General features: G+C 46.1%; 2 protein-coding genes across 2 annotated transcripts; one reads left to right on the top strand and one right to left on the bottom strand.

Moving 5' to 3' along the window:
* Positions 1-31: 31 nt before the first annotated feature.
* On the top strand, positions 32-8,613 carry bora (bora aurora kinase A activator). The gene is made up of 10 exons (XM_038986233.1): positions 32-125; positions 440-613; positions 1,344-1,450; positions 1,968-2,098; positions 2,254-2,364; positions 2,533-2,783; positions 3,258-3,414; positions 3,658-4,223; positions 4,517-4,663; positions 7,807-8,613. The coding sequence occupies exons 2-10, from the start codon at positions 461-463 to the stop codon at positions 7,828-7,830; spliced, it is 1,647 nt and encodes a 548-aa protein (XP_038842161.1). The 5' UTR covers positions 32-125; positions 440-460; the 3' UTR covers positions 7,831-8,613.
* Positions 8,614-9,387: 774 nt separating this feature from the next.
* dis3 (DIS3 exosome endoribonuclease and 3'-5' exoribonuclease) lies at positions 9,388-25,643 on the bottom strand. Its single transcript, XM_038986232.1, has 20 exons — positions 25,333-25,643; positions 24,764-24,921; positions 23,649-23,842; positions 22,598-22,671; positions 22,241-22,408; positions 21,633-21,911; positions 21,272-21,409; positions 20,846-20,992; positions 20,510-20,626; positions 19,929-20,030; positions 19,674-19,738; positions 19,504-19,588; positions 19,252-19,379; positions 18,627-18,713; positions 17,638-17,794; positions 15,693-15,907; positions 14,269-14,437; positions 10,184-10,342; positions 9,965-10,087; positions 9,388-9,759 (listed from the first exon to the last, which is right to left on the bottom strand). Exons 1-20 carry the CDS (start codon positions 25,549-25,551, stop codon positions 9,691-9,693), a joined length of 2,853 nt encoding a protein of 950 aa, XP_038842160.1. The 5' UTR covers positions 25,552-25,643; the 3' UTR covers positions 9,388-9,690.

The following is a 25,643-nucleotide window of genomic DNA, read 5'->3' as shown; positions in this document are numbered from 1 at the left end:
GGTTATCAGGCACTTCCTATTAATTTCTATTGGTCAATGGGCGCTGTGGGAAAATTGAAATAAACGTTTGAAACAACTGACTCTGGAACCTTATTTTGGTTGTGTTGAAAACTTCTGCAGCTGCTGTAAGTATCAGGGCTCCAATATCAAATAACATATCGAATAAATCTATCAAATGAACCTCTCAGAATAGTTGCTAAAGCCTTAGCTAGCCAGGCATTTAACGAAACGTTTGGGATAGCTAGTATGTACTAGATTGTGGGACCAATAGCCAGCTAGTTTAGCTAACGTTAGCCACCTTGCTACTCTTTCACGTAAGTAAGGTTTGTTCTCTTGATAGTATTACAGTAATTGTTTGGCTTTCTCTAGTACTTAGTGATCTTTGATTAGCATACTATTTATACTGGATCAAAGCTGATTAATGTTCCTGCATCAATAGGTTCAGTTTTGTGGTCAGACTATGGGAGATATTCCAGATGTCCAGATCACTCCTGAGACTCCAGGGAGGGCAGCTATCCGTAACCCCTTCGAGAGCCCCAACGACTACCATCGCCTGCAAGAATCCGTGGTCCCCAGCCCCTCTGTCTTCAAGTCCTCCAAGACCTCCGGAGCTGTAAGTGTAAACCTACACTGAGTGTACAAAACATTGAGTTGCATTGCCTTTTGCCCTCAGAACAGCCTCTGTTCGTCGGGGGCATGGACTACAAGGTGTAGAAAGCGTTCCACGGGGAAGCTGGCCCATATTGACTACAATACTTCCCAAGGGTGTGTCAAGTTGGCTGGATGTCCTTTGGTTGGTGGACCATTCTTGATACACACGGGAAACTGTTGAGTGTGAAAAACCCAGCAGCGGTGCAGTTTTTGACACACTCAACCTGTGCCCCTTGCACCTAATAGCATACCCCGTTCAAAGGCACTTAAATCTTTTGTCTTGCCCATTCACCCTCTGAATTGCATATGTACACAATCCATGTCTCAATTGTCTCAAGGCTTACAATTCCTTATTTAACCCATCTCCTCCCCTTCATCTACACTGATTGAAGTGGATTTGAAAAGAGACGTCAATAAAAGATCATAGCTTTCACCTGGTCAGTCTGTCATCCTAATATTTTGTACACATTTATGGTCTGGTCTCATATCTTGTGTAGTTCACCCACTTCAATAGCCTGAAGGACAACTGACCTCCATGATCAGCAAGTCAGTTAACATGTTTGTCTCCTTCAGAAGTCCTGTCATTGTCCTCTTGTGAACGTAATCACCCGTTTTACAGAGCCACCTGGTGACGTTCCTTCAGTCACTACCTGAATCGTTATTCTCAATGTCTTCTTGATCATTGTTTTCAGACACCAGCCAAGTTTACATGGGACATAGATGAGATGTCTAGCCTGCTCCCTGTGGACATAGACGCTGAGGATATCCACCGCCAGTCCTTGTACCTCAGTCAGACCAGGTGAGGAACTAGTAACCAGTCCTTGTACCTCAGTCAGACCAGGTGAGGAACTAGTAACCAGTCCTTGTACCTCAGTCAGACCAGGTGAGGAACTAGTAACCAGTCATTGTACCTCAGTCAGACCAGGTGAGGAACTAGTAACCAGTCCATGTACCTCAGTCAGACCAGGTGAGGAACTAGTAACCAGTCCTTGTACCTCAGTCAGACCAGGTGAGGAACTAGTAACCAGTCATTGTACCTCAGTCAGACCAGGTGAGGAACTAGTAACCAGTCCTTGTATCTCAGTCAGACCAGGTGAGGAACTAGTAACCAGTCATTGTACCTCAGTCAGACCAGGTGAGGAACTAGTAACCAGTCCTTGTACCGCAGTCAGACCAGGTGAGGAACTCTGACCAGGTTAAGGTTTACAATGCACGCAAGACAAATGGAGAGCACTTTGAAATACAACCGCTGCTGAGAGGTTGGGGGTATTGGTTTATTGGTCTGGTAACAGCTTTGTTTTTTTGAAAACATCCAGGATGGATTCTGACATCGAGGAGAAACGTCAGAATGCTATCGAGCAGTTTTTCACGAAAGGCGCCATTGTGCCTTCACCATGGACCGAACCAACAAGCAAACAGAGATCAGCACAGATGCAGTTTGGGAAGAGTAAGTGAATCCAATGAGTTGGAGTTGAGTCGCTTTTCACTCACCAACACACACACATTATAGTGTTTTATTTTCTGTCATTTTCTATTTCCTGAATAACTGTTATGTTCAGCCATTTGTATGGATGTTAAATGAGTAAACGTTTCTATCTTCAGGTTCCATGTCCCCACTGATACTAGAAGAGCCACTACCAACTAAAACAACCACAGTAGGCTGCCAGACAGTCCTGTCCTTACCTGTGGACTTCCACCTGGACAAAATATTAGGTACACCTTTACATGTCAGTGAACCCTCCGTACACGTCATATTTCTCTCTGTGCAGATATTACCCGACTGGCAGGAAACCTTATCCGGTCTCACATAACCTGTCTGTCTGTCTGTCTGTCTGTGTCTGTCTGTGTGTCTCTCTCTCGGCTGTCCCTCCCCCACCCCAGGAGAATACTACAGATTGAAGGAGGTGTCTCAGCAGGATCAGGTTCAGGAGACCCTGAGCTCCTCGTCTCTGAGACGGAAGTTGTTTCTGGACGGCCAAGGGAGTGGCTCAGAGTCCTCCAGCCCCCCCAGCCCAGAAGGAGGAGGGGAGGGAGAGCCCCCTGGGGGAGGGGATAGAGATTTCCTCTCCCCCATGAGCGCCTCTCCTCTGCCCTGCCCGTTGTCTGGCATGTCTGCCCTGACCCCCTCCACTGTAAGTGTGCCACTATTCAATGTCCAGGTGTCTGACCAGTGTGTTCAGTTACAGGGAAACATAGTAGCAAGTGTGGTTTGTTGCTCTTATTATCACAGGGCTGCCCAATCCTTTTCCTGGAGAGCTGCCTTCTAAAAGGCTTTCACTGGGTCGGGTTAGTTACAACTGGGGTTGGAGTTAAAACCTACAGGAGGGTAGCTCTCTCCAGGAACAGGGTTGGAGTTAAAACCTACAGGAGGGTAGCTCTCTCCAGGAACAGGGTTGGAGTTAAAACCTACAGGAGGGTAGCTCTCCAGGAACAGGACAGCTCTGCTATAGCAGATGCTATATTGCTTCTAAAGTGGCCCTGTGTATAACATCTAGGAGGGAATCTGTTTGTGAGGAGGAATCACAAAGCTGGGATTTCAAATAGACGTAACCGCTTGTTTTCTCGCTTGCCATTTTAATGAGACGTTGTCTCTCTTTTTTTCAAAGGGTCTTTTCTCGTCCAGTCCTATCCAGGGTCGTTACCGAACTTACAGCCTGGGAAGTGTCACCAGCCCCCTGTGCCCTGAGCGGTCCTCTCCTGCTGGCTTCCAGTCCCCTGCCCTGTCCCCCATCGGACCACAGTTCACACAGACACCCATCGCAGGTATACGAGTCTTTTAAAGAGGTGTTTTATGTCCTTATTGGCATAGTGTGTCTTAAATGTTCTGTTATACCATAAACCTGATGTGGCTTTGGAGACATTATCTCTGGAAACTGATTGAATATGTCTGTGCAGATTTGCACAGTCATCTTTTACGGACCTCAACCTGTTGAGTCAAGTCATTAGGTGAACAGTATCCATGTTGTTGGTAAGTTGAGTGATGGCGTGATTGTTTTTCCTGTCCAGGAGAGAGGAGGAAGCTGAGCTTCGTGACCCCTGAAGGTGTTCCCCTAGACATGGACATCACCTCCTGTACAGAGAGCCCCTACGTAGACGGCTGTTCCCCCATCCGCTTCTGCTCCTCGCTCCAGCCCCCGGGCCGGACCCAGGTCAACCCGGAGCTCAGACTCGGAGCCCGCTGCTGGGCCTCACCCCCAACCATCTCCCCCAACCCTTCCCTCCTGGACCAGGACAATATATGTCCTTCTACTTCACTACCACCCATGGAGCTGGGCTCCTGCTCCCCCTCCCCGGTGCCGAGTGGACCCAGGACCAGTGGGGGTCCGCTGGGGCTGGGGAGGCTGTGTGAGGGGGGTTCGGGGATGTGCCAGCCTCTGTTGGACTCAGTGAAGATGGAGGAGGTGGAGAACGGCGAGGTGGAAGTGGACCTCCCTGTGGAAGAGGAGGAAGGAGGTGTGACTCCTGTTGGTGTCCGGTTGACCAGCTCCCGTGTGGGGGCAGCAGAGGCGTCTCATATGTTTGTGTCTCTGCTAGCTGAAGGAAGCAGCATCCCTTATGATAACAGCATGCAGGTCTGTATCCTGACAGCAGTCGACTGACTAAACAGACTAGACCTCTAACAAGCTGGACACCAGTTTTACATTTCAGAAAAGGCATTTATGTTTATAAAAAAAAATGATTTTAAGAGTTACACTGACATGTATGGTACAATGACTGTTTTGACTTTTTGGGGTTGAATGTACACAGATGTATCACGTACTTTGAATTATTCTTAGGTTTTTGATGACCATGTTAATCACTGTGGGAGGCACTGATTTGACAATCTGTTTTAATAGAATTTGAACTGACTGTTTGCTCTGTGTAGGTGGACAGTGGGTACAACACATACGCTGGCACTGCCACCGCCAGCCTGATAGATGCCATGAGTTCAGACAGCCAGAGTAAGGAGTCGTTTGACGCAGCACACATCCCAGACGAGGCCTTCCCTCACAGCAGACACACTAAGACCAAGGTAACGTAACCCACAGCAGACATCCCAGACGAGGCCTTCCCTCACAGCAGACACACTAAGACCAAGGTAACGTAACCCACAGCAGACACACTAAGACCAAGGTAACGTAACCCACAGCAGACACACTAAGACCAAGGTAACGTAACCCACAGCAGACACACTAAGACCAAGGTAACGTAACCCACACACTAAGACCGAGGTAACGTAACCCACAGACAGACTGAGGTAACGTAACCCACAGCAGACACACTAAGACCAAGGTAACGTAACCCACAGCAGACACACTAAGACCAAGGTAACGTAACCCACACACTAAGACCGAGGTAACGTAACCCACAGACAGACTGAGGTAACGTAACCCACAGCAGACACACTAAGACCAAGGTAACGTAACCCACAGCAGACACACTAAGACCAAGGTAACGTAACCCACAGCAGACACACTAAGACCAAGGTAACGTAACCCACAGCAGACACACTAAGACCAAGGTAACGTAACCCACAGCAGACACACTAAGACCAAGGTAACGTAACCCACAGACAGACAGACAGACTGAGGTAACGTAACCCACAGCAGACACACTAAGACCAAGGTAACGTAACCCACAGACAGACAGACAGACTGAGGTAACGTAACCCACACTAAGGTAACTGTGAAATGCTTCCTGATGAAACCCAAACCCAACGATGCAGAGTTAAAAAAACAGATCAGCAAAAAATAAAAAGGGACTATTACGTAACTTAAAAGCTGTTCAGCAGTATGATGGAGGTAGAAGCTGTTCAGCAGTCTGATGGAGGTAGAAGCTGTTCAGCAGTCTGATGGTCTGGAGGTAGAAGCTGTTCAGCAGTCTGATGGCCTGGAGGTAGAAGCTGTTCAGCAGTCTGATGGTCTGGAGGTAGAAGCTGTTCAGCAGTCTGATGGCCTGGAGGTAGAAGCTGTTCAGCAGTCTGATGGAGGTAGAAGCTGTTCAGCAGTCTGATGGAGGTAGAAGCTGTTCAGCAGTCTGATGGAGGTAGAAGCTGTTCAGCAGTCTAATGGCCTGGAGGTAGAAGCTGTTCAGCAGTCTGATGGTCTGGAGGTAGAAGCTGTTCAGCAGTCTGATGGAGGTAGAAGCTGTTCAGCAGTCTGATGGAGGTAGAAGCTGTTCAGCAGTCTGATGGAGGTAGAAGCTGTTCAGCAGTCTGATGGAGGTAGAAGCTGTTCAGCAGTCTGATGGAGGTAGAAGCTGTTCAGCAGTCTGATGGAGGTAGAAGCTGTTCAGCAGTCTGATGGAGGTAGAAGCTGTTCAGCAGTCTGATGGAGGTAGAAGCTGTTCAGCAGTCTGATGGAGGTAGAAGCTGTTCAGCAGTCTGATGGAGGTAGAAGCTGTTCAGCAGTCTGATGGAGGTAGAAGCTGTTCAGCAGTCTGATGGAGGTAGAAGCTGTTCAGCAGTCTGATGGAGGTAGAAGCTGTTCAGCAGTCTGATGGAGGTAGAAGCTGTTCAGCAGTCTGATGGAGGTAGAAGCTGTTCAGCAGTCTGATGGAGGTAGAAGCTGTTCAGCAGTCTGATGGAGGTAGAAGCTGTTCAGCAGTCTGATGGAGGTAGAAGCTGTTCAGCAGTCTGATGGAGGTAGAAGCTGTTCAGCAGTCTGATGGTCTGGAGGTAGAAGCTGTTCAGCAGTCTGATGGTCTGGAGGTAGAAGCTGTTCAGCAGTCTGATGGTCTGGAGGTAGAAGCTGTTCAGCTGTCTGATGGCCTGGAGGTAGAAGCTGTTCAGCAGTCTGATGGAGGTAGAAGCTGTTCAGCAGTCTGATGGAGGTAGAAGCTGTTCAGCAGTCTGATGGAGGTAGAAGCTGTTCAGCAGTCTGATGGAGGTAGAAGCTGTTCAGCAGTCTGATGGAGGTAGAAGCTGTTCAGCAGTCTGATGGAGGTAGAAGCTGTTCAGCAGTCTGATGGAGGTAGAAGCTGTTCAGCAGTCTGATGGAGGTAGAAGCTGTTCAGCAGTCTGATGGAGGTAGAAGCTGTTCAGCAGTCTGATGGTCTGGAGGTAGAAGCTGTTCAGCAGTCTGATGGAGGTAGAAGCTGTTCAGCAGTCTGATGGTCTGGAGGTAGAAGCTGTTCAGCAGTCTAATGGTCTGGAGGTAGAAGCTGTTCAGCAGTCTGATGGAGGTAGAAGCTGTTCAGCAGTCTGATGGAGGTAGAAGCTGTTCAGCAGTCTGATGGTCTGGAGGTAGAAGCTGTTCAGCAGTCTGATGGTCTGGAGGTAGAAGCTGTTCAGCAGTCTGATGGCCTGGAGGTAGAAGCTGTTCAGCAGTCTGATGGCCTGGAGGTAGAAGCTGTTCAGCAGTCTGATGGTCTGGAGGTAGAAGCTGTTCAGCAGTCTGATGGAGGTAGAAGCTGTTCAGCAGTCTGATGGAGGTAGAAGCTGTTCAGCAGTCTGATGGAGGTAGAAGCTGTTCAGCAGTCTAATGGCCTGGAGGTAGAAGCTGTTCAGCAGTCTGATGGTCTGGAGGTAGAAGCTGTTCAGCAGTCTGATGGAGGTAGAAGCTGTTCAGCTGTCTGATGGCCTGGAGGTAGAAGCTGTTCAGCAGTCTGATGGAGGTAGAAGCTGTTCAGCAGTCTGATGGAGGTAGAAGCTGTTCAGCAGTCTGATGGCCTGGAGGTAGAAGCAGTTCAGCAGTCTGATGGAGGTAGAAGCTGTTCAGCAGTCTGATGGAGGTAGAAGCTGTTCAGCAGTCTGATGGAGGTAGAAGCTGTTCAGCAGTCTGATGGCCTGGAGGTAGAAGCTGTTCAGCAGTCTGATGGAGGTAGAAGCTGTTCAGCAGTCTGATGGAGGTAGAAGCTGTTCAGCAGTCTGATGGCCTGGAGGTAGAAGCTGTTCAGCAGTCTGATGGAGGTAGAAGCTGTTCAGCAGTCTGATGGAGGTAGAAGCTGTTCAGGAGACTTTTGGGTCCCAGACTTGGTACTCCGGTACCTCTTGCGGTGTGGTAGCAGAGAGAATAACTTGGGTTGCTGGGGTCTTTGACAATGTTTAGTGCTTTCCTCTGACACCAGAATTGGATCGTATTTAATTTGTGAGTTTACACATTACAAAACCATGACTGACGTGGTTCAGCTTATGAAGACGCACATGTGAATGGAGAATATTGTTTTGTTTTCCAGACTGTTTTTCCTCAACACCATTGAGTGAGCCGATTGGAAGAGAACACAAGGAAGCCCCTCCCACCTTTAACCTCCCAGCTGAAGCCTATGATGATGTCTTGCCATGTCAGGGGTGTATTCATTAGTCGGATTCTGTTGCAAAACAATTTCAATGGAAACCGTTTACTCTAGAAATGGAACCTACCTGAATTTGTCCAATAGAAACAAATTGTTGCCAAACGCTTTGTTTAGAGTAAACCGTTTGTTGCAAAACATTTAGCAACAGAATCCGTGTACTGAATACACCCCGGCTGAGTGACCATGTTTAGATGCCGCCATTCGCACAAATGAACCTTGAAATGAATTCCTATTGGCGCTAGCTATCCCTCGTAATGGAGTTGAAATGTGCTCACTAAGGTGTCCGGAATGGCACCCTATATAGTGTACTACTTTTGAGCCCTGTGGGCGTTGGTCAATGGTGCACTAAATAGGGAATACAGTGCTATTTTGGATAACTTAGTGCTGACATGAACAAGGGACTGATGAAACTTGATATGTATTTATACATTTTATATTCTTATCGATTGTGAATTTAGCATTATATGAATCATTTTTATTTTTGATCAGTTAAACAATTACGGGAATGTGAATTGTGATTAAGGATTTTTATTGTACATTTTGTTATAAATATTTGTATAACTGCAGAGCTACCCTTTAAACAAAGCCACCATCTGAACAGCTGATTGTTTTAAGAAGGAAGTGTTATTGAATGGGTGTAAAGTTCTGACTAGAACACTGAGCCACATTAAATGTTGTACAACTGGGTTACCCTTTAGTTTCCTGGTTACCCTTTAGTTTCCTGGTTACTCTTTAGTTTCCTGGCTACTCTTTAGTTTCCTGGCTACCCTTTAGTTTCCTGGTTACCCTTTAGTTTCCTAGTTTCCTGGTTACCCTTTAGTTTCCTGGCTATCCTTTAGTTTCCTGGTTACCCTTTAGTTTCCTGGTTACTCTTTAGTTTCCTGGCTACTCTTTAGTTTCCTGGCTACTCTTTAGTTTCCTGGTTACCCTTTAGTTTCCTGGTTACTCTTTAGTTTCCTGGTTACTCTTTAGTTTCCTGGTTACCCTTTAGTTTCCTGGTTACCCTTTAGTTTCCTGGTTACCCTTTAGTTTCCTGGCTACTCTTTAGTTTCCTGGCTACTCTTTAGTTTCCTGGCTACTCTTTAGTTTCCTGGTTACCCTTTAGTTTCCTGGTTACTCTTTAGTTTCCTGGTTACTCTTTAGTTTCCTGGTTACTCTTTAGTTTCCTGGTTACCCTTTAGTTTCCTGGTTACCCTTTAGTTTCCTGGTTACCCTTTAGTTTCCTGGCTACTCTTTAGTTTCCTGGCTACTCTTTAGTTTCCTGGTTACCCTTTAGTTTCCTGGTTACCCTTTAGTTTCCTGGTTACCCTTTAGTTTCCTGGTTACCCTTTAGTTTCCTAGTTTCCTGGTTACCCTTTAGTTTCCTGGCTATCCTTTAGTTTCCCTGGCTACATGTTGCCTGGGCGTGGCTACATTTCAATTAAATGCATCTACTCCAATCACGAAACAGAGAGACAAGCCAAAGAGATGAGAAAAGGAACATTGGCTAAAACCAAGAGATTTATTGGGAGTTGTACAAGGAAACATTCCTTCTAGAATAGACCGTCTTGCCACAGTATATTACCCCATTCTACAGGTTACTGGCATCTCATTAACATTTACCTGGAAGGTTGACGTTCTATAAGTCAAGGAAAAAAGGTTCTGTTTCAAATCAGAACCATATTAACCACAGGATGTTCTCTGCTTGTCATGTAGAAAAAAAGCTAAACATTTAAAATAACTCAAAACTGAGCTAAGAGAGAGATCTCAGTGTGAGGATGGTGTTATTCAACGGTCCAGTTTAGTTCTCTTGGCCTCTGGTTCTGGTTCAGATGGCACCACACTCACTCCAGAGATCTACAACACAACATCAGTTACATGTCCAACCCTGAAATGACTGATCTACAACACATCAGTTACATGTCCAACCCTGACATAACAGAAGGCTATTTTACCTCAGACACAAACTGTTACCTGAACACCGTTTTAGTTCATAACTACATGGAAATGACCACCGTAGGATCTGATGTGACATTACAGAGAGAGTTTGAAACAAACGTACCACAGGTTCGACCAGGGACATTCTGATCTTCTGGTGCTGGACGTTGGACGCGTCCAGACTGATGGTCACTTTGACCTTGTCAAACATGTTGAAGGAGTGGCCCTCCACCGTCAGACTAGGAGCCTGCTCTCACACACACACACACACACACACAGAGTTACAGTCGAGCCATACACAAAAAAAATAGCTTGAATTTTCTCTGACACACAGCGAGGGTACCTCTTCGTTGAAGATCAGTTTGGGGCTGGGTTTGTCTTTGTTCTCAAAGAACACCGTTCCCTCCAGACCAAACTTAGGGATGAGGACGATGATGGCGTTCTTCCTCACAAACAGGATGAAGCCCTCCTCGTTCAGGATGCCTCTGCTCTTGAAGAACAGCTGGAGGAAACGATACATAAATCAGGAAATCTGCCATCTCGGCCATTGGCTTATTTAATCATCAAACAGATGGAAACAGGGAGAGAATAACCAGAAATGTCCAGTAAGAAATGCTATTTTTCAATTTCCGTTGCAAAGCATTTTGCTACAGTGCACTAATGAATATGACCCAGGTGTCCTTTTGTAAAATGGGTCCCTCGTCTTGAATGGGACTTCCTGGTTAAATAGTTTGTGTGAGTGAGTCCAGTACCTGTGTGTGGAAGGCTACAGAGGCTCTAACAGGTCAGTGTGTTGGGTGAGACCAGTACCTGTGTGTGGAAGGCTCTAACAGATCAGTGTGTTGGGTGAGACCAGTACCTGTGTGTGGAAGGCTCTAACAGGTCAGTGTGTTGGGTGAGACCAGTACCTGTGTGTGGAAGGCTCTAACAGGTCAGTGTGTTGGGTGAGTCCAGTACCTGTGTGTGGAAGGCTCTAACAGGTCAGTGTGTTGGGTGAGACCAGTACCTGTGTGTGGAAGGCTCTAACAGGTCAGTGTGTTGGGTGAGTCCAGTACCTGTGTGTGGAAGGCTCTAACAGGTCAATGTGTTGGGTGAGACCAGTACCTGTGTGTGGAAGTCTACAGAGGCTCTAACAGGTCAGTGTGTTGGGTGAGACCAGTACCTGTGTGTGGAAGGCTCTAACAGGTCAGTGTGTTGGGTGAGACCAGTACCTGTGTGTGGAAGGCTACAGAGGCTCTAACAGGTCAGTGTGTTGGGTGAGACCAGTACCTGTGTGTGGAAGGCTACAGAGGCTCTAACAGGTCAGTGTGTTGGGTGAGACCAGTACCTGTGTGTGGAAGGCTACAGAGGCTCTAACAGGTCAGTGTGTTGGGTGAGACCAGTACCTGTGTGTGGAAGGCTCTAACAGGTCAGTGTGTTGGGTGAGACCAGTACCTGTGTGTGGAAGGCTACAGAGGCTCTAACAGGTCAGTGTGTTGGGTGAGTCCAGTACCCGTGTGTGGAAGGCTACAGAGGCTCTAACAGGTCAGTGTGTTGGGTGAGACCAGTACCTGTGTGTGGAAGGCTCTAACAGGTCAGTGTGTTGGGTGAGTCCAGTACCTGTGTGTGGAAGGCTACAGAGGCTCTAACAGGTCAGTGTGTTGGGTGAGACCAGTACCTGTGTGTGGAAGGCTACAGAGGCTCTAACAGGTCAGTGTGTTGGGTGAGACCAGTACCTGTGTGTGGAAGGCTACAGAGGCTCTAACAGGTCAGTGTGTTGGGTGAGACCAGTACCTGTGTGTGGAAGGCTACAGAGGCTCTAACAGGTCAGTGTGTTGGGTGAGACCAGTACCTGTGTGTGGAAGGCTCTAACAGATCAGTGTGTTGGGTGAGACCAGTACCTGTGTGTGGAAGTCTACAGAGGCTCTAACAGGTCAGTGTGTTGGGTGAGACCAGTACCTGTGTGTGGAAGGCTCTAACAGATCAGTGTGTTGGGTGAGACCAGTACCTGTGTGTGGAAGTCTACAGAGGCTCTAACAGGTCAGTGTGTTGGGTGAGACCAGTACCTGTGTGTGGAAGGCTCTAACAGGTCAGTGTGTTGGGTGAGACCAGTACCTGTGTGTGGAAGGCTCTAACAGGTCAGTGTGTTGGGTGAGACCAGTACCTGTGTGTGGAAGGCTCTAACAGGTCAGTGTGTTGGGTGAGTCCAGTACCTGTGTGTGGAAGGCTCTAACAGGTCAGTGTGTTGGGTGAGACCAGTACCTGTGTGTGGAAGGCTCTAACAGGTCAGTGTGTTGGGTGAGTCCAGTACCTGTGTGTGGAAGGCTCTAACAGGTCAGTGTGTTGGGTGAGACCAGTACCTGTGTGTGGAAGTCTACAGAGGCTCTAACAGGTCAGTGTGTTGGGTGAGACCAGTACCTGTGTGTGGAAGGCTCTAACAGGTCAGTGTGTTGGGTGAGACCAGTACCTGTGTGTGGAAGGCTACAGAGGCTCTAACAGGTCAGTGTGTTGGGTGAGACCAGTACCTGTGTGTGGAAGGCTACAGAGGCTCTAACAGGTCAGTGTGTTGGGTGAGTCCAGTACCTGTGTGTGGAAGGCTCTAACAGATCAGTGTGTTGGGTGAGACCAGTACCTGTGTGTGGAAGTCTACAGAGGCTCTAACAGGTCAGTGTGTTGGGTGAGACCAGTACCTGTGTGTGGAAGGCTACAGAGGCTCTAACAGGTCAGTGTGTTGGGTGAGTCCAGTACCTGTGTGTGGAAGTCTACAGAGGCTCTAACAGGTCAGTGTGTTGGGTGAGTCCAGTACCTGTGTGTGGAAGGCTACAGAGGCTCTAACAGGTCAGTGTGTTGGGTGAGACCAGTACCTGTGTGTGGAAGGCTACAGAGGCTCTAACAGGTCAGTGTGTTGGGTGAGACCAGTACCTGTGTGTGGAAGTCTAGAGGCTCTAACAGGTCAGTGTGTTGGGTGAGACCAGTACCTGTGTGTGGAAGGCTACAGAGGCTCTAACAGGTCAGTGTGTTGGGTGAGTCCAGTACCTGTGTGTGGAAGTCTACAGAGGCTCTAACAGGTCAGTGTGTTGGGTGAGTCCAGTACCTGTGTGTGGAAGGCTACAGAGGCTCTAACAGGTCAGTGTGTTGGGTGAGACCAGTACCTGTGTGTGGAAGGCTCTAACAGGTCAGTGTGTTGGGTGAGTCCAGTACCTGTGTGTGGAAGTCTACAGAGGCTCTAACAGGTCAGTGTGTTGGGTGAGTCCAGTACCTGTGTGTGGAAGTCTAGAGGCTCTAACAGGTCAGTGTGTTGGGTGAGACCAGTACCTGTGTGTGGAAGTCTACAGAGGCTCTAACAGGTCAGTGTGTTGGGTAGTCCAGTACCTGTGTGTGGAAGTCTACAGAGGCTCTAACAGGTCAGTGTGTTGGGTGAGACCAGTACCTGTGTGTGGAAGTCTACAGAGGCTCTAACAGGTCAGTGTGTTGGGTGAGACCAGTACCTGTGTGTGGAAGTCTAGAGGCTCTAACAGGTCAGTGTGTTGGGTGAGACCAGTACCTGTGTGTGGAAGTCTAGAGGCTCTAACAGGTCAGTGTGTTGGGTAAGTCCAGTACCTGTGTGTGGAAGGCTACAGAGGCTCTAACAGGTCAATGTGTTGGGTGAGTCCAGTACCTGTGTGTGGAAGTCTAGAGGCTCTAACAGGTCAGTGTGTTGGGTAAGTCCAGTACCTGTGTGTGGAAGGCTACAGAGGCTCTAACAGGTCAGTGTGTTGGGTGAGTCCAGTACCTGTGTGTGGAAGTCTAGAGGCTCTAACAGATCAGTGTGTTGGGTGAGTCCAGTACCTGTGTGTGGAAGGCTACAGAGGCTCTAACAGATCAGTGTGTTGGGTGAGTCCAGTACCTGTGTGTGGAAGGCTACAGAGGCTCTAACAGGTCAGTGTGTTGGGTGAGTCCAGTACCTGTGTGTGGAAGGCTACAGAGGCTCTAACAGGTCAGTGTGTTGGGTGAGTCCAGTACCTGTGTGTGGAAGTCTAGAGGCTCTAACAGGTCAGTGTGTTGGGTGAGTCCAGTACCTGTGTGTGGAAGGCTACAGAGGCTCTAACAGGTCAGTGTGTTGGGTGAGACCAGTACCTGTGTGTGGAAGGCTCTAACAGATCAGTGTGTTGGGTGAGTCCAGTACCTGTGTGTGGAAGTCTAGAGGCTCTAACAGGTCAGTGTGTTGGGTAAGTCCAGTACCTGTGTGTGGAAGGCTACAGAGGCTCTAACAGATCAGTGTGTTGGGTGAGACCAGTACCTGTGTGTGGAAGTCTAGAGGCTCTAACAGGTCAGTGTGTTGGGTGAGACCAGTACCTGTGTGTGGAAGTCTAGAGGCTCTAACAGGTCAGTGTGTTGGGTGAGACCAGTACCTGTGTGTGGAAGGCTACAGAGGCTCTAACAGGTCAGTGTGTTGGGTGAGACCAGTACCTGTGTGTGGAAGGCTACAGAGGCTCGCTGTGCGTACTGGGCCATCTTGTGTCTGTAGTTGAGGTTGTTGCAGAGGGCAGACTGTTTGTGTTTGTCCATCAGGTCTGGGTAGGTGCTGTCTGCTTCAATGGCTACAGCCAGCAGCCGATGCACGATGATGTCAGAGTATCTGTAGAGGTTACAATCACATCAGAACCAGAGTGTGGACCAGTCAGAGGTAGAGAGAGAGTGTGGACCAGTCAGGGGTAGAGAGAGAGTGTGGACCAGTCAGGGGTAGAGAGAGAGAGAGGACCAGTCAGGGGTAGAGAGAGAGTGTGGACCAGTCAGGGGTAGAGAGAGAGTGTGGACCAGTCAGGGGTAGAGAGAGAGTGTGGACCAGTCAGGGGTAGAGAGAGAGTGTGGACCAGTCAGAGGTAGAGAGAGAGTGTGGACCAGTCAGAGGTAGAGAGAGAGTGTGGACCAGTCAGAGGTAGAGAGAGAGTGTGGACCAGTCAGATGTAGAGAGAGAGTGGACCAGTCAGATGTAGAGAGAGAGAGTGGACCAGTCAGATGTAGAGAGAGAGAGTGGACCAGTCAGATGTAGAGAGAGAGAGTGGACCAGTCAGAGGTAGAGAGAGAGAGTGGACCAGTCAGAGGTAGAGAGAGAGAGTGGACCAGTCAGAGGTAGAGAGAGAGTGTGGACCAGTCAGAGGTAGAGAGAGAGTGTGGACCAGTCAGAGGTAGAGAGAGAGTGTGGACCAGTCAGAGGTAGAGAGAGAGTGTGGACCAGTCAGAGGTAGAGAGAGAGTGTGGACCAGTCAGAGGTAGAGAGAGAGTGTGGACCAGTCAGAGGTAGAGAGAGAGTGTGGACCAGTCAGAGGTAGAGAGAGAGTGTGGACCAGTCAGAGGTAGAGAGAGAGTGTGGACCAGTCAGAGGTAGAGAGAGAGTGTGGACCAGTCAGGGGTAGAGAGAGAGTGTGGACCAGTCAGGGGTAGAGAGTGGACCGTCTGATAGGTGAAGTGTGTGTTCTCACCGTCTGATAGGTGAAGTGTGTGTTCTCACCGTCTGATAGGTGAGGTGTGTGTTCTCACCGTCTGATAGGTGAAGTGTGTGTTCTCACCGTCTGATAGGTGAAGTGTGTGTTCTCACCGTCTGATAGGTGAAGTGTGTGTTCTCACCGTCTGATAGGTGAAGTGTGTGTTCTCTCCGTCTGAAAGGTGAAGTGTGTGTTCTCACCGTCTGATAGGTGAAGTGTGTGTTCTCTCCGTCTGATAGGTGAGCTGTGTGTTCTCACCGTCTGATAGGTGAGGTGAAGTGTGTGTTCTCTCCGTCTGATAGGTGAAGTGTGTGTTCTCACCGTCTGATATGTGAAGTGTGTGTTCTCACCGTCTGATAGGTGAAGTGTGTGTTCTCACCGTCTGATAGGTGAAGTGTGTGTTCTCACCGTCTGATAGGCGAGGTGAAGTGTGTGTAGATGGGCGAGGCCAGTCCATAGTGGTGGAAGTCACTGTCCATCCCGGAGCAGAAGTACACAGCCTGCATCATGCAGCGTGTTGCTAGGATACGCAGCAAGGTGTTGAAGTAAGGGAAGCCGTCCACCTGGGCCGCGTCCAGAGAGTCAGCTAGAGCCTTGGCCGAGTCCGTGTGGATCACCAAGTCCTGAGGGGACAACAACGTTACGACTACAACGTTACGACTACATTACACTGATGTCAGAAACAACAATGTTAGGACTACATTACACTGATGTCAGAACCAACAACGTTAGGACTACATTACACTGATGTCAGAAACAACAACGTTAGGACTACATTACACTGATGTCAGAAACAACAATGTTAGGACTACATTACACTGATGTCAGAAACAACAATGTTAGGACTACATTAGACTGATGTCAGAAACAACAACGTTAGGACTACATTACACTGATGTCAGAAACAACAACGTTAGGACTACATTAGACTGATGTCAGAAACAACAATGTTAGGACTACATTACACTGATGTCAGAAACAACAACGTTAGGACTACATTAGACTGATGTCAGAAACAACAACGTTAGGACTACATTACACCGATGTCAGAAACAACAACGTTAGGACTACATTACACTGATGTCAGAAACAACAATGTTAGGACTACATTAGACTGATGTCAGAAACAACAACGTTAGGACTACATTAGACTGATGTCAGAAACAACAACGTTAGGACTACATTACACCGATGTCAGAAACAACAACGTTAGGACTACATTACACTGATGTCAGAAACAACAACGTTAGGACTACATTACACTGATGTCAGAAACAACAATGTTAGGACTACATTAGACTGATGTCAGAAACAACAATGTTAGGACTACATTAGACTGATGTCAGAAACAACAACGTTAGGACTACATTAGACTGATGTCAGAAACAACAACGTTAGGACTACATTACACTGATGTCAGAAACAACAACGTTAGGACTACATTAGACTGATGTCAGAAACAACAACGTTAGGACTACATTACACTGATGTCAGAAACAACAACGTTAGGACTACATTAGACTGATGTCAGAAACAACAATGTTAGGACTACATTACACTGATGTCAGAAACAACAACGTTAGGACTACATTAGACTGATGTCAGAAACAACAACGTTAGGACTACATTACACTGATGTCAGAAACAACGACGTTAGGACTACATTACACTGATGTCAGAAACAACAACGTTAGGACTACATTACACTGATGTCAGAAACAACAATGTTAGGACTACATTAGACTGATGTCAGAAACAACAACGTTAGGACTACATTAGACTGATGTCAGAAACAACAACGTTAGGACTACATTACACCGATGTCAGAAACAACAACGTTAGGACTACATTACACTGATGTCAGAAACAACAACGTTAGGACTACATTACACTGATGTCAGAACCAACAACGTTAGGACTACATTACACTGATGTCAGAAACAACAACGTTAGGACTACATTACACTGATGTCAGAAACAACAATGTTAGGACTACATTAGACTGATGTCAGAAACAACAACGTTAGGACTACATTAGACTGATGTCAGAAACAACAATGTTAGGACTACATTACACCGATGTCAAAGTGTAATACAAGGGAAATGGGGGGTTGATTTGTTGTAATTATTTACATCTATCCAAGGTTCTACGTCAGTCCCTATTTTGTTGTCCTTTGACCCGGATAGGAACAACTGTCCCCAAAAAACATCAAGTCTTATTACAACTGTGTTTTACCTAGAAGTAGAGTCTATAGATGTCATTAGACTTGTTTTAGATGTCTAGTCAGTCTGAATATGTAGATGTCATTAGACTTGTTTTAGATGTCTAGTCAGTCTGAATATGTAGATGTACCTTAGACTTGGCAGCCTTGTTGAGGATGTCGTAGTTAGATGGAGGAGGGGCGGGGTGCTTCCTGAGAAGAGCACACTCTGAGAACTCATCATAAATCTTCTGAGCTACTGAGATGTTGGCCAGCAGCATGAACTCTTCCACCATGGAGTTGGTCTCCCTGGGGAACAATAAAGTTATTTGAATTTGAACCCACCGATACAGCGTGAAGATCAAGTCTCTGAGCAGAGATCTACTGCTGGATGTTATAACTCAGTGACGAGGTCAACCTGGAAACAGCAGGATGCTTTGACAGGCCACAAAACGCTTGTCAATATTCATGTGAATTCAGCTGAACTTGTTGAAGTTTAAACCATGTTAGTCAGGGTCAAAACGACAGCAGTTTCAAGCACCATGAATAGAACCTTAAATTCTATATTCTAAAAGTCTTATTTTAAATTCTATATTCTAAAAGCCGTATTTTAAATTCTATATTCTAAAAGCCGTATTTTAAATTCTATATTCTAAAAGCCGTATTTTAAATTCTATATTCTAAAAGCCGTATTTTAAATTCTATATTCTAAAAGCCGTATTTTAAATTCTATATTCTAAAAGCCTTATTTTAAATTCTATATTCTAAAAGCCGTATTTTAAATTCTATATTCTAAAAGCCGTATTTTAAATTCTATATTCTAAAAGCCGTATTTTAAATTCTATATTCTAAAAGCCTTATTTTAAATTCTATATTCTAAAAGCCTTATTTTAAATTCTATATTCTAAAAGCCTTATTTTAAATTCTATATTCTAAAAGCCGTATTTTAAATTCTATATTCTAAAAGCCGTATTTTAAATTCTATATTCTAAAAGCCGTATTTTAAATTCTATATTCTAAAAGCCTTATTTTAAATTCTATATTCTAAAAGCCTTATTTTAAATTCTATATTCTAAAAGCCTTATTTTAAATTCTATATTCTAAAAGCCTTATTTTAAATTCTAAAAGCCTAACAACGTACTTGAGTTCCTTGGTCTGTAGGTCTATGGGGTCGTGAGTCTCACTGTCGATGTGGAAGCGAACCTCGGGCGAGGAGAGAGTCAACGCACTGAAACACACAACGGAAAACCACCATGTTAGATCACCAACAAAGACATGTATTTATACATTCCACACAGAATAAACATATAGATTAATGAGACCAGCAACCAGATCAATAAACACAATCCATCCATCAACCAACTAATCACTTTTGGGAATACATCAATCTGCCACAGTTCTAACGATCCGTCTCTTTCAACAGTTAGGGAAAAGCTTATCAACTACTGACATCACATAGTCACAAACCCTTTCTCTATCCTGTCTCTTCAGGATCCTGGCTAGTCCGTTCAGGTCTCGTAACCTCTTACCCTGTCTCTTCAGGATCCTGGCTAGTCTGTTCAGGCCTCGTAACCTCTTACCCTTTCTCTATCCTGTCTCTTCAGGATCCTGGCTAGTCTGTTCAGGCCTCGTAACCTCTTACCCTTTCTCTATCCTGTCTCTTCAGGATCCTGGCTAGTCTGTTCAGGCCTCGTAACCTCTTACCCTTTCTCTATCCTGTCTCTTCAGGATCCTGGCTAGTCTGTTCAGGCCTCGTAACCTCTTACCCTTTCTCTATCCTCCGTTTCTTCAGGATCTTTGCTAGTCTGTTCAGGCCTCGTAAGCTCTTGGTGGTGTCATCATTCATGTTGGCGTCATCAATCCTCATCTGGGCCTCGGCGTAGGTCAGGGAGGCCTGGAGGAAGAATTATCATTCAATTCAATAAACTTTATTGATCCCCGAGGGGCAATTCTAAGTCTTACATTGTCTCAATCACAACTGTTACATTGTCAAATGTGTGAGTTTAGTCTCCCCCTACCTTGGAGTTGATGACACTTTTAGTGAATCTGGTCTTGACTATCTCAGCCTTGTCGTTGATCTCCCATATGCAAGAGAAGGCCAGCCTACAGAGAGGAGACACCAGTAACACCACTGATGGTAAATGACAACAACAACAAAATATATGTCTTAAGGAGGTATTAAAGTCACCTCTCCACACTGGATCGTAGAGAACACAGGTTGGAGCTCAGCAGTTCAGGAACCATGTCGATCCTCTGTGGGAGACAATCAGCTGTGTTAACAATACAACACTTAAATGGAACCCTATTCCCTATATTTTGACCTACTTTTGACCCGGGCTCTGGTAAAAAGTAGTGCACTATATAGGGAATAGGGTGTAAGACGTACTAAAGAGCTAGCTAGGGTTCATCAAGGTTACTATGTGATGATAGAGAGGGACTCTACCCTTCCAGTCAGGTAGACTGTAGTGCCTCTGTTAGCAGCCTCCAGATCCATGGCGTTGCCTGGACGGATGAAGTGGCTCACATCAGCAATGTGGACACCAACCTTCAACCCACAAAGAGACACGCACGATGACTTGTCAACTTTCAATTCTGTTCCATCACATTACCGCCCTTCAATAGATTCTGTTACCTCATCCAAACATTCATGCGTCCAATAAAATGCTGTAAACTGTGTTAGTTCATCGTACCTCTCAAACATCCGTCCAATAAAATGCTGTAAACTGTGTTAGTTCATCCTACCTCTCAAACATTCATGCGTCCAATAAAATGCTGTAAACTGTGTTAGTTCATCGTACCTCTCAAACATCCGTCCAATAAAATGCTGTAAACTGTGTTAGTTCATCCTACCTCTCAAACATCCATCTGTCCAATAAAATGCTGTAAACTGTGTTAGTTCATCCTACCTCTCAAACATCCATCTGTCCAATAAAATGCTGTAAACTGTGTTAGTTCATCCTACCTCTCAAACATCCATCCGTCCAATAAAATGCTGTAAACTGTGTTAGTTCATCAGTGTCCTACCTCTTGGTTTCCATTGGCCAGGTCTCTACAGTGCAGAGCATCATCTATGTCCGTACAGCCAGGAGGATCCACACTGCACACGGTCAGGTTCCTCAGGTCCTCTCTCACAGCCATGTCCTGATACAAGAGCAAATAAGGTTTACTGATGCATTATTACCTGTTATAAGCATGTTATGAGCCTTTATAAAGTATTATAACCACACCATAATGCAATTATACCAACAGGCTTTAAGTAGTGTTAGCAAATTGTTGATTGGTATAGCTACAACAACGTAGCCACCAGCTGACAATATATGTCTTGACACAAAATGGCTGCCATAACAGGACCCCAGTTACCTCCTCTGTGATGTTCCAGGGCATCTTGGGGAGGAAACTGAGGACGGCCTGTGAGAAGTCCTGGTGAGGGACATCATGCTCCAACAGTAGCACCTCCGTCTCTGTCTCCTTGTCCCCTGCACTGCCCAGGCTACGAACAAAGTGGCCCTGAGAGGAGAGAGGGAGAGAAGGAGAGAGGGAGAGAAGGAGAGGGGGAGAGAGGGATGGGTGAGTAGAGAATGGTGTCTAGTCTCTGCTAGTTCCTCAAAGACAGAAAGAGGAGAGATAAGCAGTTGATTGATTGAGGTGCGTTCCAGGTCCTCTTCATTGCAGTCGCGCTGCACATCTCATGTACATCACACACTTCTCCAGGCATTGATATCCGATAATGATACGTGATCATCTGAGCAGCCCGACTGTAATGAAGAGGACCTGAGAGACACGTACATTAGGGTATCTGGAGTGCTTGGGCCAGCCGTCGATGGCCACCATGATCCTCTGTCCCGCCAACGTGGCCGCCTGGCGCGTCTCGATACGGATCCTGGGGATACAACGGTCAGCTGGGGTGAAGAGGTGACGGGTCGCCTGGGAAGGGAGGGATATAAGAGACCAGGAACAATGAGATATCTTTGGTCTTGTCCACATTCGTCAGCACAAAACAAGTACAACAGACAACAAATAATCACAAGAGAAACCAAAGCATGGTGGTATATGCATCCATATTGATAAATACTCATGTAGGATTTCTGAAGGGTTTGATTTGATTGATGTATTGATTGACAGAGCAGAGTGAGGTGACGCTAGTTACCTCTTTGATTTGGGACAGGAAGAGCATGCCACAGAAGGGTCTCCAGTTCCTCTTGATGATGCCCACCACCCTGCCTGTGGGCTTCCGTGACCCCGCCCCAGACGGACCACTCTTCAACTCTGCCTCCTCCTCCTCCTCTGTGACATCATCCTCCTTGGGCCCCTCGTCCTGCAGCACCACAGAGGACGGAGCCACCCATTGGTTCAGAGGCAGGATCTCCACAGCAACCAGGTCCTGATGGACAGCCCTGTTCAGGTTCTGTAGGCCTTGGATCAGAACCTGAGGGGCGGGACAGGAAGAGGAAGTGTTACCATGGTAACCAACGCTGCTTTGTTTACATTTCCCATCCAATCACTCGCTCATCCCCATCTCGCCAGCTGGCACTTAGAACAGCATGAAAGATTCTCCGCTCCCATCCAATGGTAAAGGACAAATAATACTGTTCATAACTCACTTTTCCAAACCAGGTACATGAACAGAGGAGTTAACTAACAATGAAGAAATATTCAGCAACTGTTGGAGGACTTAAAGAATGTTCCATACTTCTCTGTCAGGTTACACGGGCAGAATCCACAACTGAACATGAGCTATGCTTCAGCAGCATTCACCTCTGTACTGTCATCTCCTTCTCCGTGGACAAACACAGTAGCCTCCAGGTAGTTGTCTCTGCTAGCCCGGAACGTTCCCTGTTGGAAGGTCCCACTCTTAATCCCAGACTGGATCCTAGACAGGGGCAGGTGCTCCGGGAACAACACCTTACTGCTGGTGATCTCATTCTGGGAGGGAGAGAAATTAAAGGGTTAAATTATACGAATAACCATGAATATACAGATCTAACTTTCTCTATGAATATGCAGATCTAACTTTCTTTATGAATATGCAGATCTAACTTTCTCTATGAATCTAAAATAGCTGCTGTAGAAAGTACATATGTGTGAATGTGATATTGTGAAGATATTAGTTACCTTGTCATCGTTGGTCAAAGCCAGTCGATCCACCAGCTCAGGGTTGGCTATCAGACTCTTGACGTACTCCTCACCTGTGTGGAACAGAGGACGGATGAAGACGGCATCTTCTAAAGTAAACATGTAGCCGACATGTTGAACACACCTAGTATTGTGACCTTGTGATTAAGGTTAAAGACATGAACAGCGGTCTCATCTTGGAGTATTGAGGTAACAGATATTGTGATATTAAAGACATGAACAGCGGTCTCATCTTGGAGTATTGAGGTAACAGATATTGTGATATTAAAGACATGAACAGCGGTCTCATCTTGGAGTATTGAGGTAACAGATATTGTGATATTAAAGACAAGAACAGCCGTCTCATCTTGGAGTATTGAGGTAACAGATATTGTGATATTAAAGACATGAACAGCCGTCTCATCTTGGAGTATTGAGGTAACAGATATTGTGATATTAAAGACATGAACAGCCGTCTCATCTTGGGGTATTGAGGTAACAGATATTGTGATATTAAAGACATGAACAGCGGTCTCATCTTGGGGTATTGAGGTAACAGATATTGTGATATTAAAGACATGAACAGCCGTCTCATCTTGGAGTATTGATGTAACAGATATTGTGATATTAAAGACATGAACAGCCGTCTCATCTTGGAGTATTGAGGTAACAGATATTGTGATATTAAAGACATGAACAGCCGTCTCATCTTGGGGTATTGAGGTAACAGATATTGTGATATTAAAGACAAGAACAGCGGTCTCATCTTGGGGTATTGAGGTAACAGATATTGTGATATTAAAGACAAGAACAGCGGTCTCATCTTGGGGTATTGAGGTAACAGATATTGTGATATTAAAGACAAGAACAGCGGTCTCATCTTGGGGTATAAGGTAGTTGCTGTGAAATTGTTAGATTACTTGTTAGATATTACTGCACGGTCGGAACTAGAAGCACAAGCATTTCACTACACTCGCATTAACATCTGCTAATCATGTTTATGTGACCAATAAAATGTGATTTGAGGTAACAGAGGTGTGTTGTTTCTTACATCTGTATGTGAGCAGGCCGGACTCCTCTGCTTTCTCCTTGTTGCCCCGGTCATTGGTCAGCAAAACAACCTTTAACCCCATGTCCGTGGGGATGTTGTTCAGGTGATCACTGTACCACTTTGTAGATATGCGGATGGCTCTATCATTACGATCGTTGGCGCTTTCCCCCTGCTCTCTCTCTATATACGTTTCTCTGCAACAGAAGAATACAACCATACATTGCTTTGAAAAGCATTGATCGGTCACAAATGGCTGGACAGTTAAGGCGTCAGCATGCTTCAGTTCGGCTGGCGACCAGCCTGAGCTCGTTCAGTTCGGCTGGCGACTAGCCTGAGCTCGTTCAGTTCGGCTGGCGACTAGCCTGAGCTCGTTCAGTTCGGCTGGCGACTAGCCTGAGCTCGTTCAGTTCGGCTGGCGACTAGCCTGAGCTCGTTCAGTTCGGCTGGCGACTAGCCTGATTGGTTAGCTGAACAAGTGTGCTCTCATACTTAAAAAGACCTTGGCTTGAAAAACATGAAAAAAAAACGGCAATAGTACTGTTTGTCCACATTGAGACGCCGTAGCCAGTATACACTTCCCCAAAATAGTCAGAATTAAGATAACTCCATAAATCTGTTATAAATTTGGTGCAGTATTTCTCAAGAGAAAACGTGAATGAGGACGAGTCGTTTCTCGCTGAACGACAGCAGGCACTTCATTGAAGAATCCTTACTGTTGACCAATCAGTGATGAAGGCATAGACTTCGGCTTGCCTCAAGAATAAAAAAAAGTGTGCACAAACAGCTTAAGTAAGCGTTTCACTGTAAGGTCTAAACCTGTTGTATTCGGCGCACGTGACACATAAACTTTGATAAAACCCTTGCCAAAGTCCAAAAAACGAACAAAAACGTCACAAAATGTCGTCGTAATATACCCCAAAAAACTTCCACACTGTTTTGGCTGGGAAACATGCAGACTTCAGTCTTGCTCCAACTTATTTCAGTCAATTGCTACATCGGCGTCAGTGGTGGGATAACCCCAAGGGTCACTGACTTAAAACCAAGTCAGGCTGCACCCCCTTAAATCACTACAAAACAGTCAGTTATCTAAGGCAAACAGCATATCTATTTTCTACCTGTGATGCTCGTTAGTGAAAGTGTAAAAGTGTTTCTCCTTGTCGTGAAGGATGTCTTTCAACCGCTTGTAGATGGGAGCGCTCCTGTGGCGGACCTCTTGGAGTACAGTCTGCAGAATGATCACGTTCTTGATCAAGGGATCCTCCAGGATATCAATCTACAGACATTAAAAGGGATATTGATTCAGCACGGTAGAATGTCACAGCTGAAAGTTAGTCAAATTAGTTAGCTAGATCAGGATTTCCCAAACTTGATCCTGCACGTTTTGGTTTTTGCCCTAGTACTACATAGCTGACTCAAATATCCAACTCATCATCAAGCTTTGATTATTTTTAATCAGCTGTGTAGGGCAAAAACCAAAACGTGCACCCGGGGGACGGGGCAGGGCCGAGTTTGGGAAACACTGAGCTTGATAAGTGGGGTTCACACTTTCACTAGAGGCGTGTCAGACATCTAAACTGTAGTGATGCGGTGGCAAAATCTAGCGTTTACTTTAGACATGTACTTTTTGTATTGATTTGTTGTTAATAATACAGTTTACGTTAGACATTATTCCACAGTAACTTACCTGGCTCAACACAACATTTGTGTCTGGGAGCAAATAGTGTGGGAAAGAACACAAGTTGCTTTCAATGCAAGCGTCTTTCTGCAACACGGACTCTTCTTGCTTGCATTCTGTACAAACTTCACTCCCGCACCAAATATCGTCTCGCAGGTAGTGCTCACGGACTATTTTCATGATCCCGCCTGATCGGGTCTTCTTTACGAAAGTTTTTGATTTCAACATTACTCCGATAAATATATATTACAACAGTAATTTTGATACGTTTCTACTCATAGGTGTACATCAACAAACATTCCACCCGAGACCGATGTACA

Source organism: Salvelinus namaycush, unplaced genomic scaffold (genome assembly GCF_016432855.1).
Source record: "Salvelinus namaycush isolate Seneca unplaced genomic scaffold, SaNama_1.0 Scaffold431, whole genome shotgun sequence".
NCBI lineage: Eukaryota > Metazoa > Chordata > Actinopteri > Salmoniformes > Salmonidae > Salvelinus > Salvelinus namaycush.
Note: the sequence above shows the minus strand (reverse complement) of the source record. Positions and strands in the feature narration are given on the sequence as shown.

Excerpts from the sequence above, each read along its gene's own strand:
- bora (XM_038986233.1), top strand. The coding sequence starts at position 461 with ATGGGAGATATTCCAGATGTCCAGATCACTCCTGAGACTCCAGGGAGG. Across the intron at positions 1,451-1,967 it reads TTGTACCTCAGTCAGACCAG|GATGGATTCTGACATCGAGG; the intron begins GTGAGGAACTAG and ends GAAAACATCCAG. Across the intron at positions 2,099-2,253 it reads ACAGATGCAGTTTGGGAAGA|GTTCCATGTCCCCACTGATA; the intron begins GTAAGTGAATCC and ends TTCTATCTTCAG.
- dis3 (XM_038986232.1), bottom strand. The coding sequence starts at position 25,551 with ATGTTGAAATCAAAAACTTTCGTAAAGAAGACCCGATCAGGCGGGATC. Across the intron at positions 22,409-22,597 it reads CTTTGACCAACGATGACAAG|AATGAGATCACCAGCAGTAA; the intron begins GTAACTAATATC and ends TCTCCCTCCCAG. Across the intron at positions 21,912-22,240 it reads AAGGAGATGACAGTACAGAG|GTTCTGATCCAAGGCCTACA; the intron begins GTGAATGCTGCT and ends CCCGCCCCTCAG.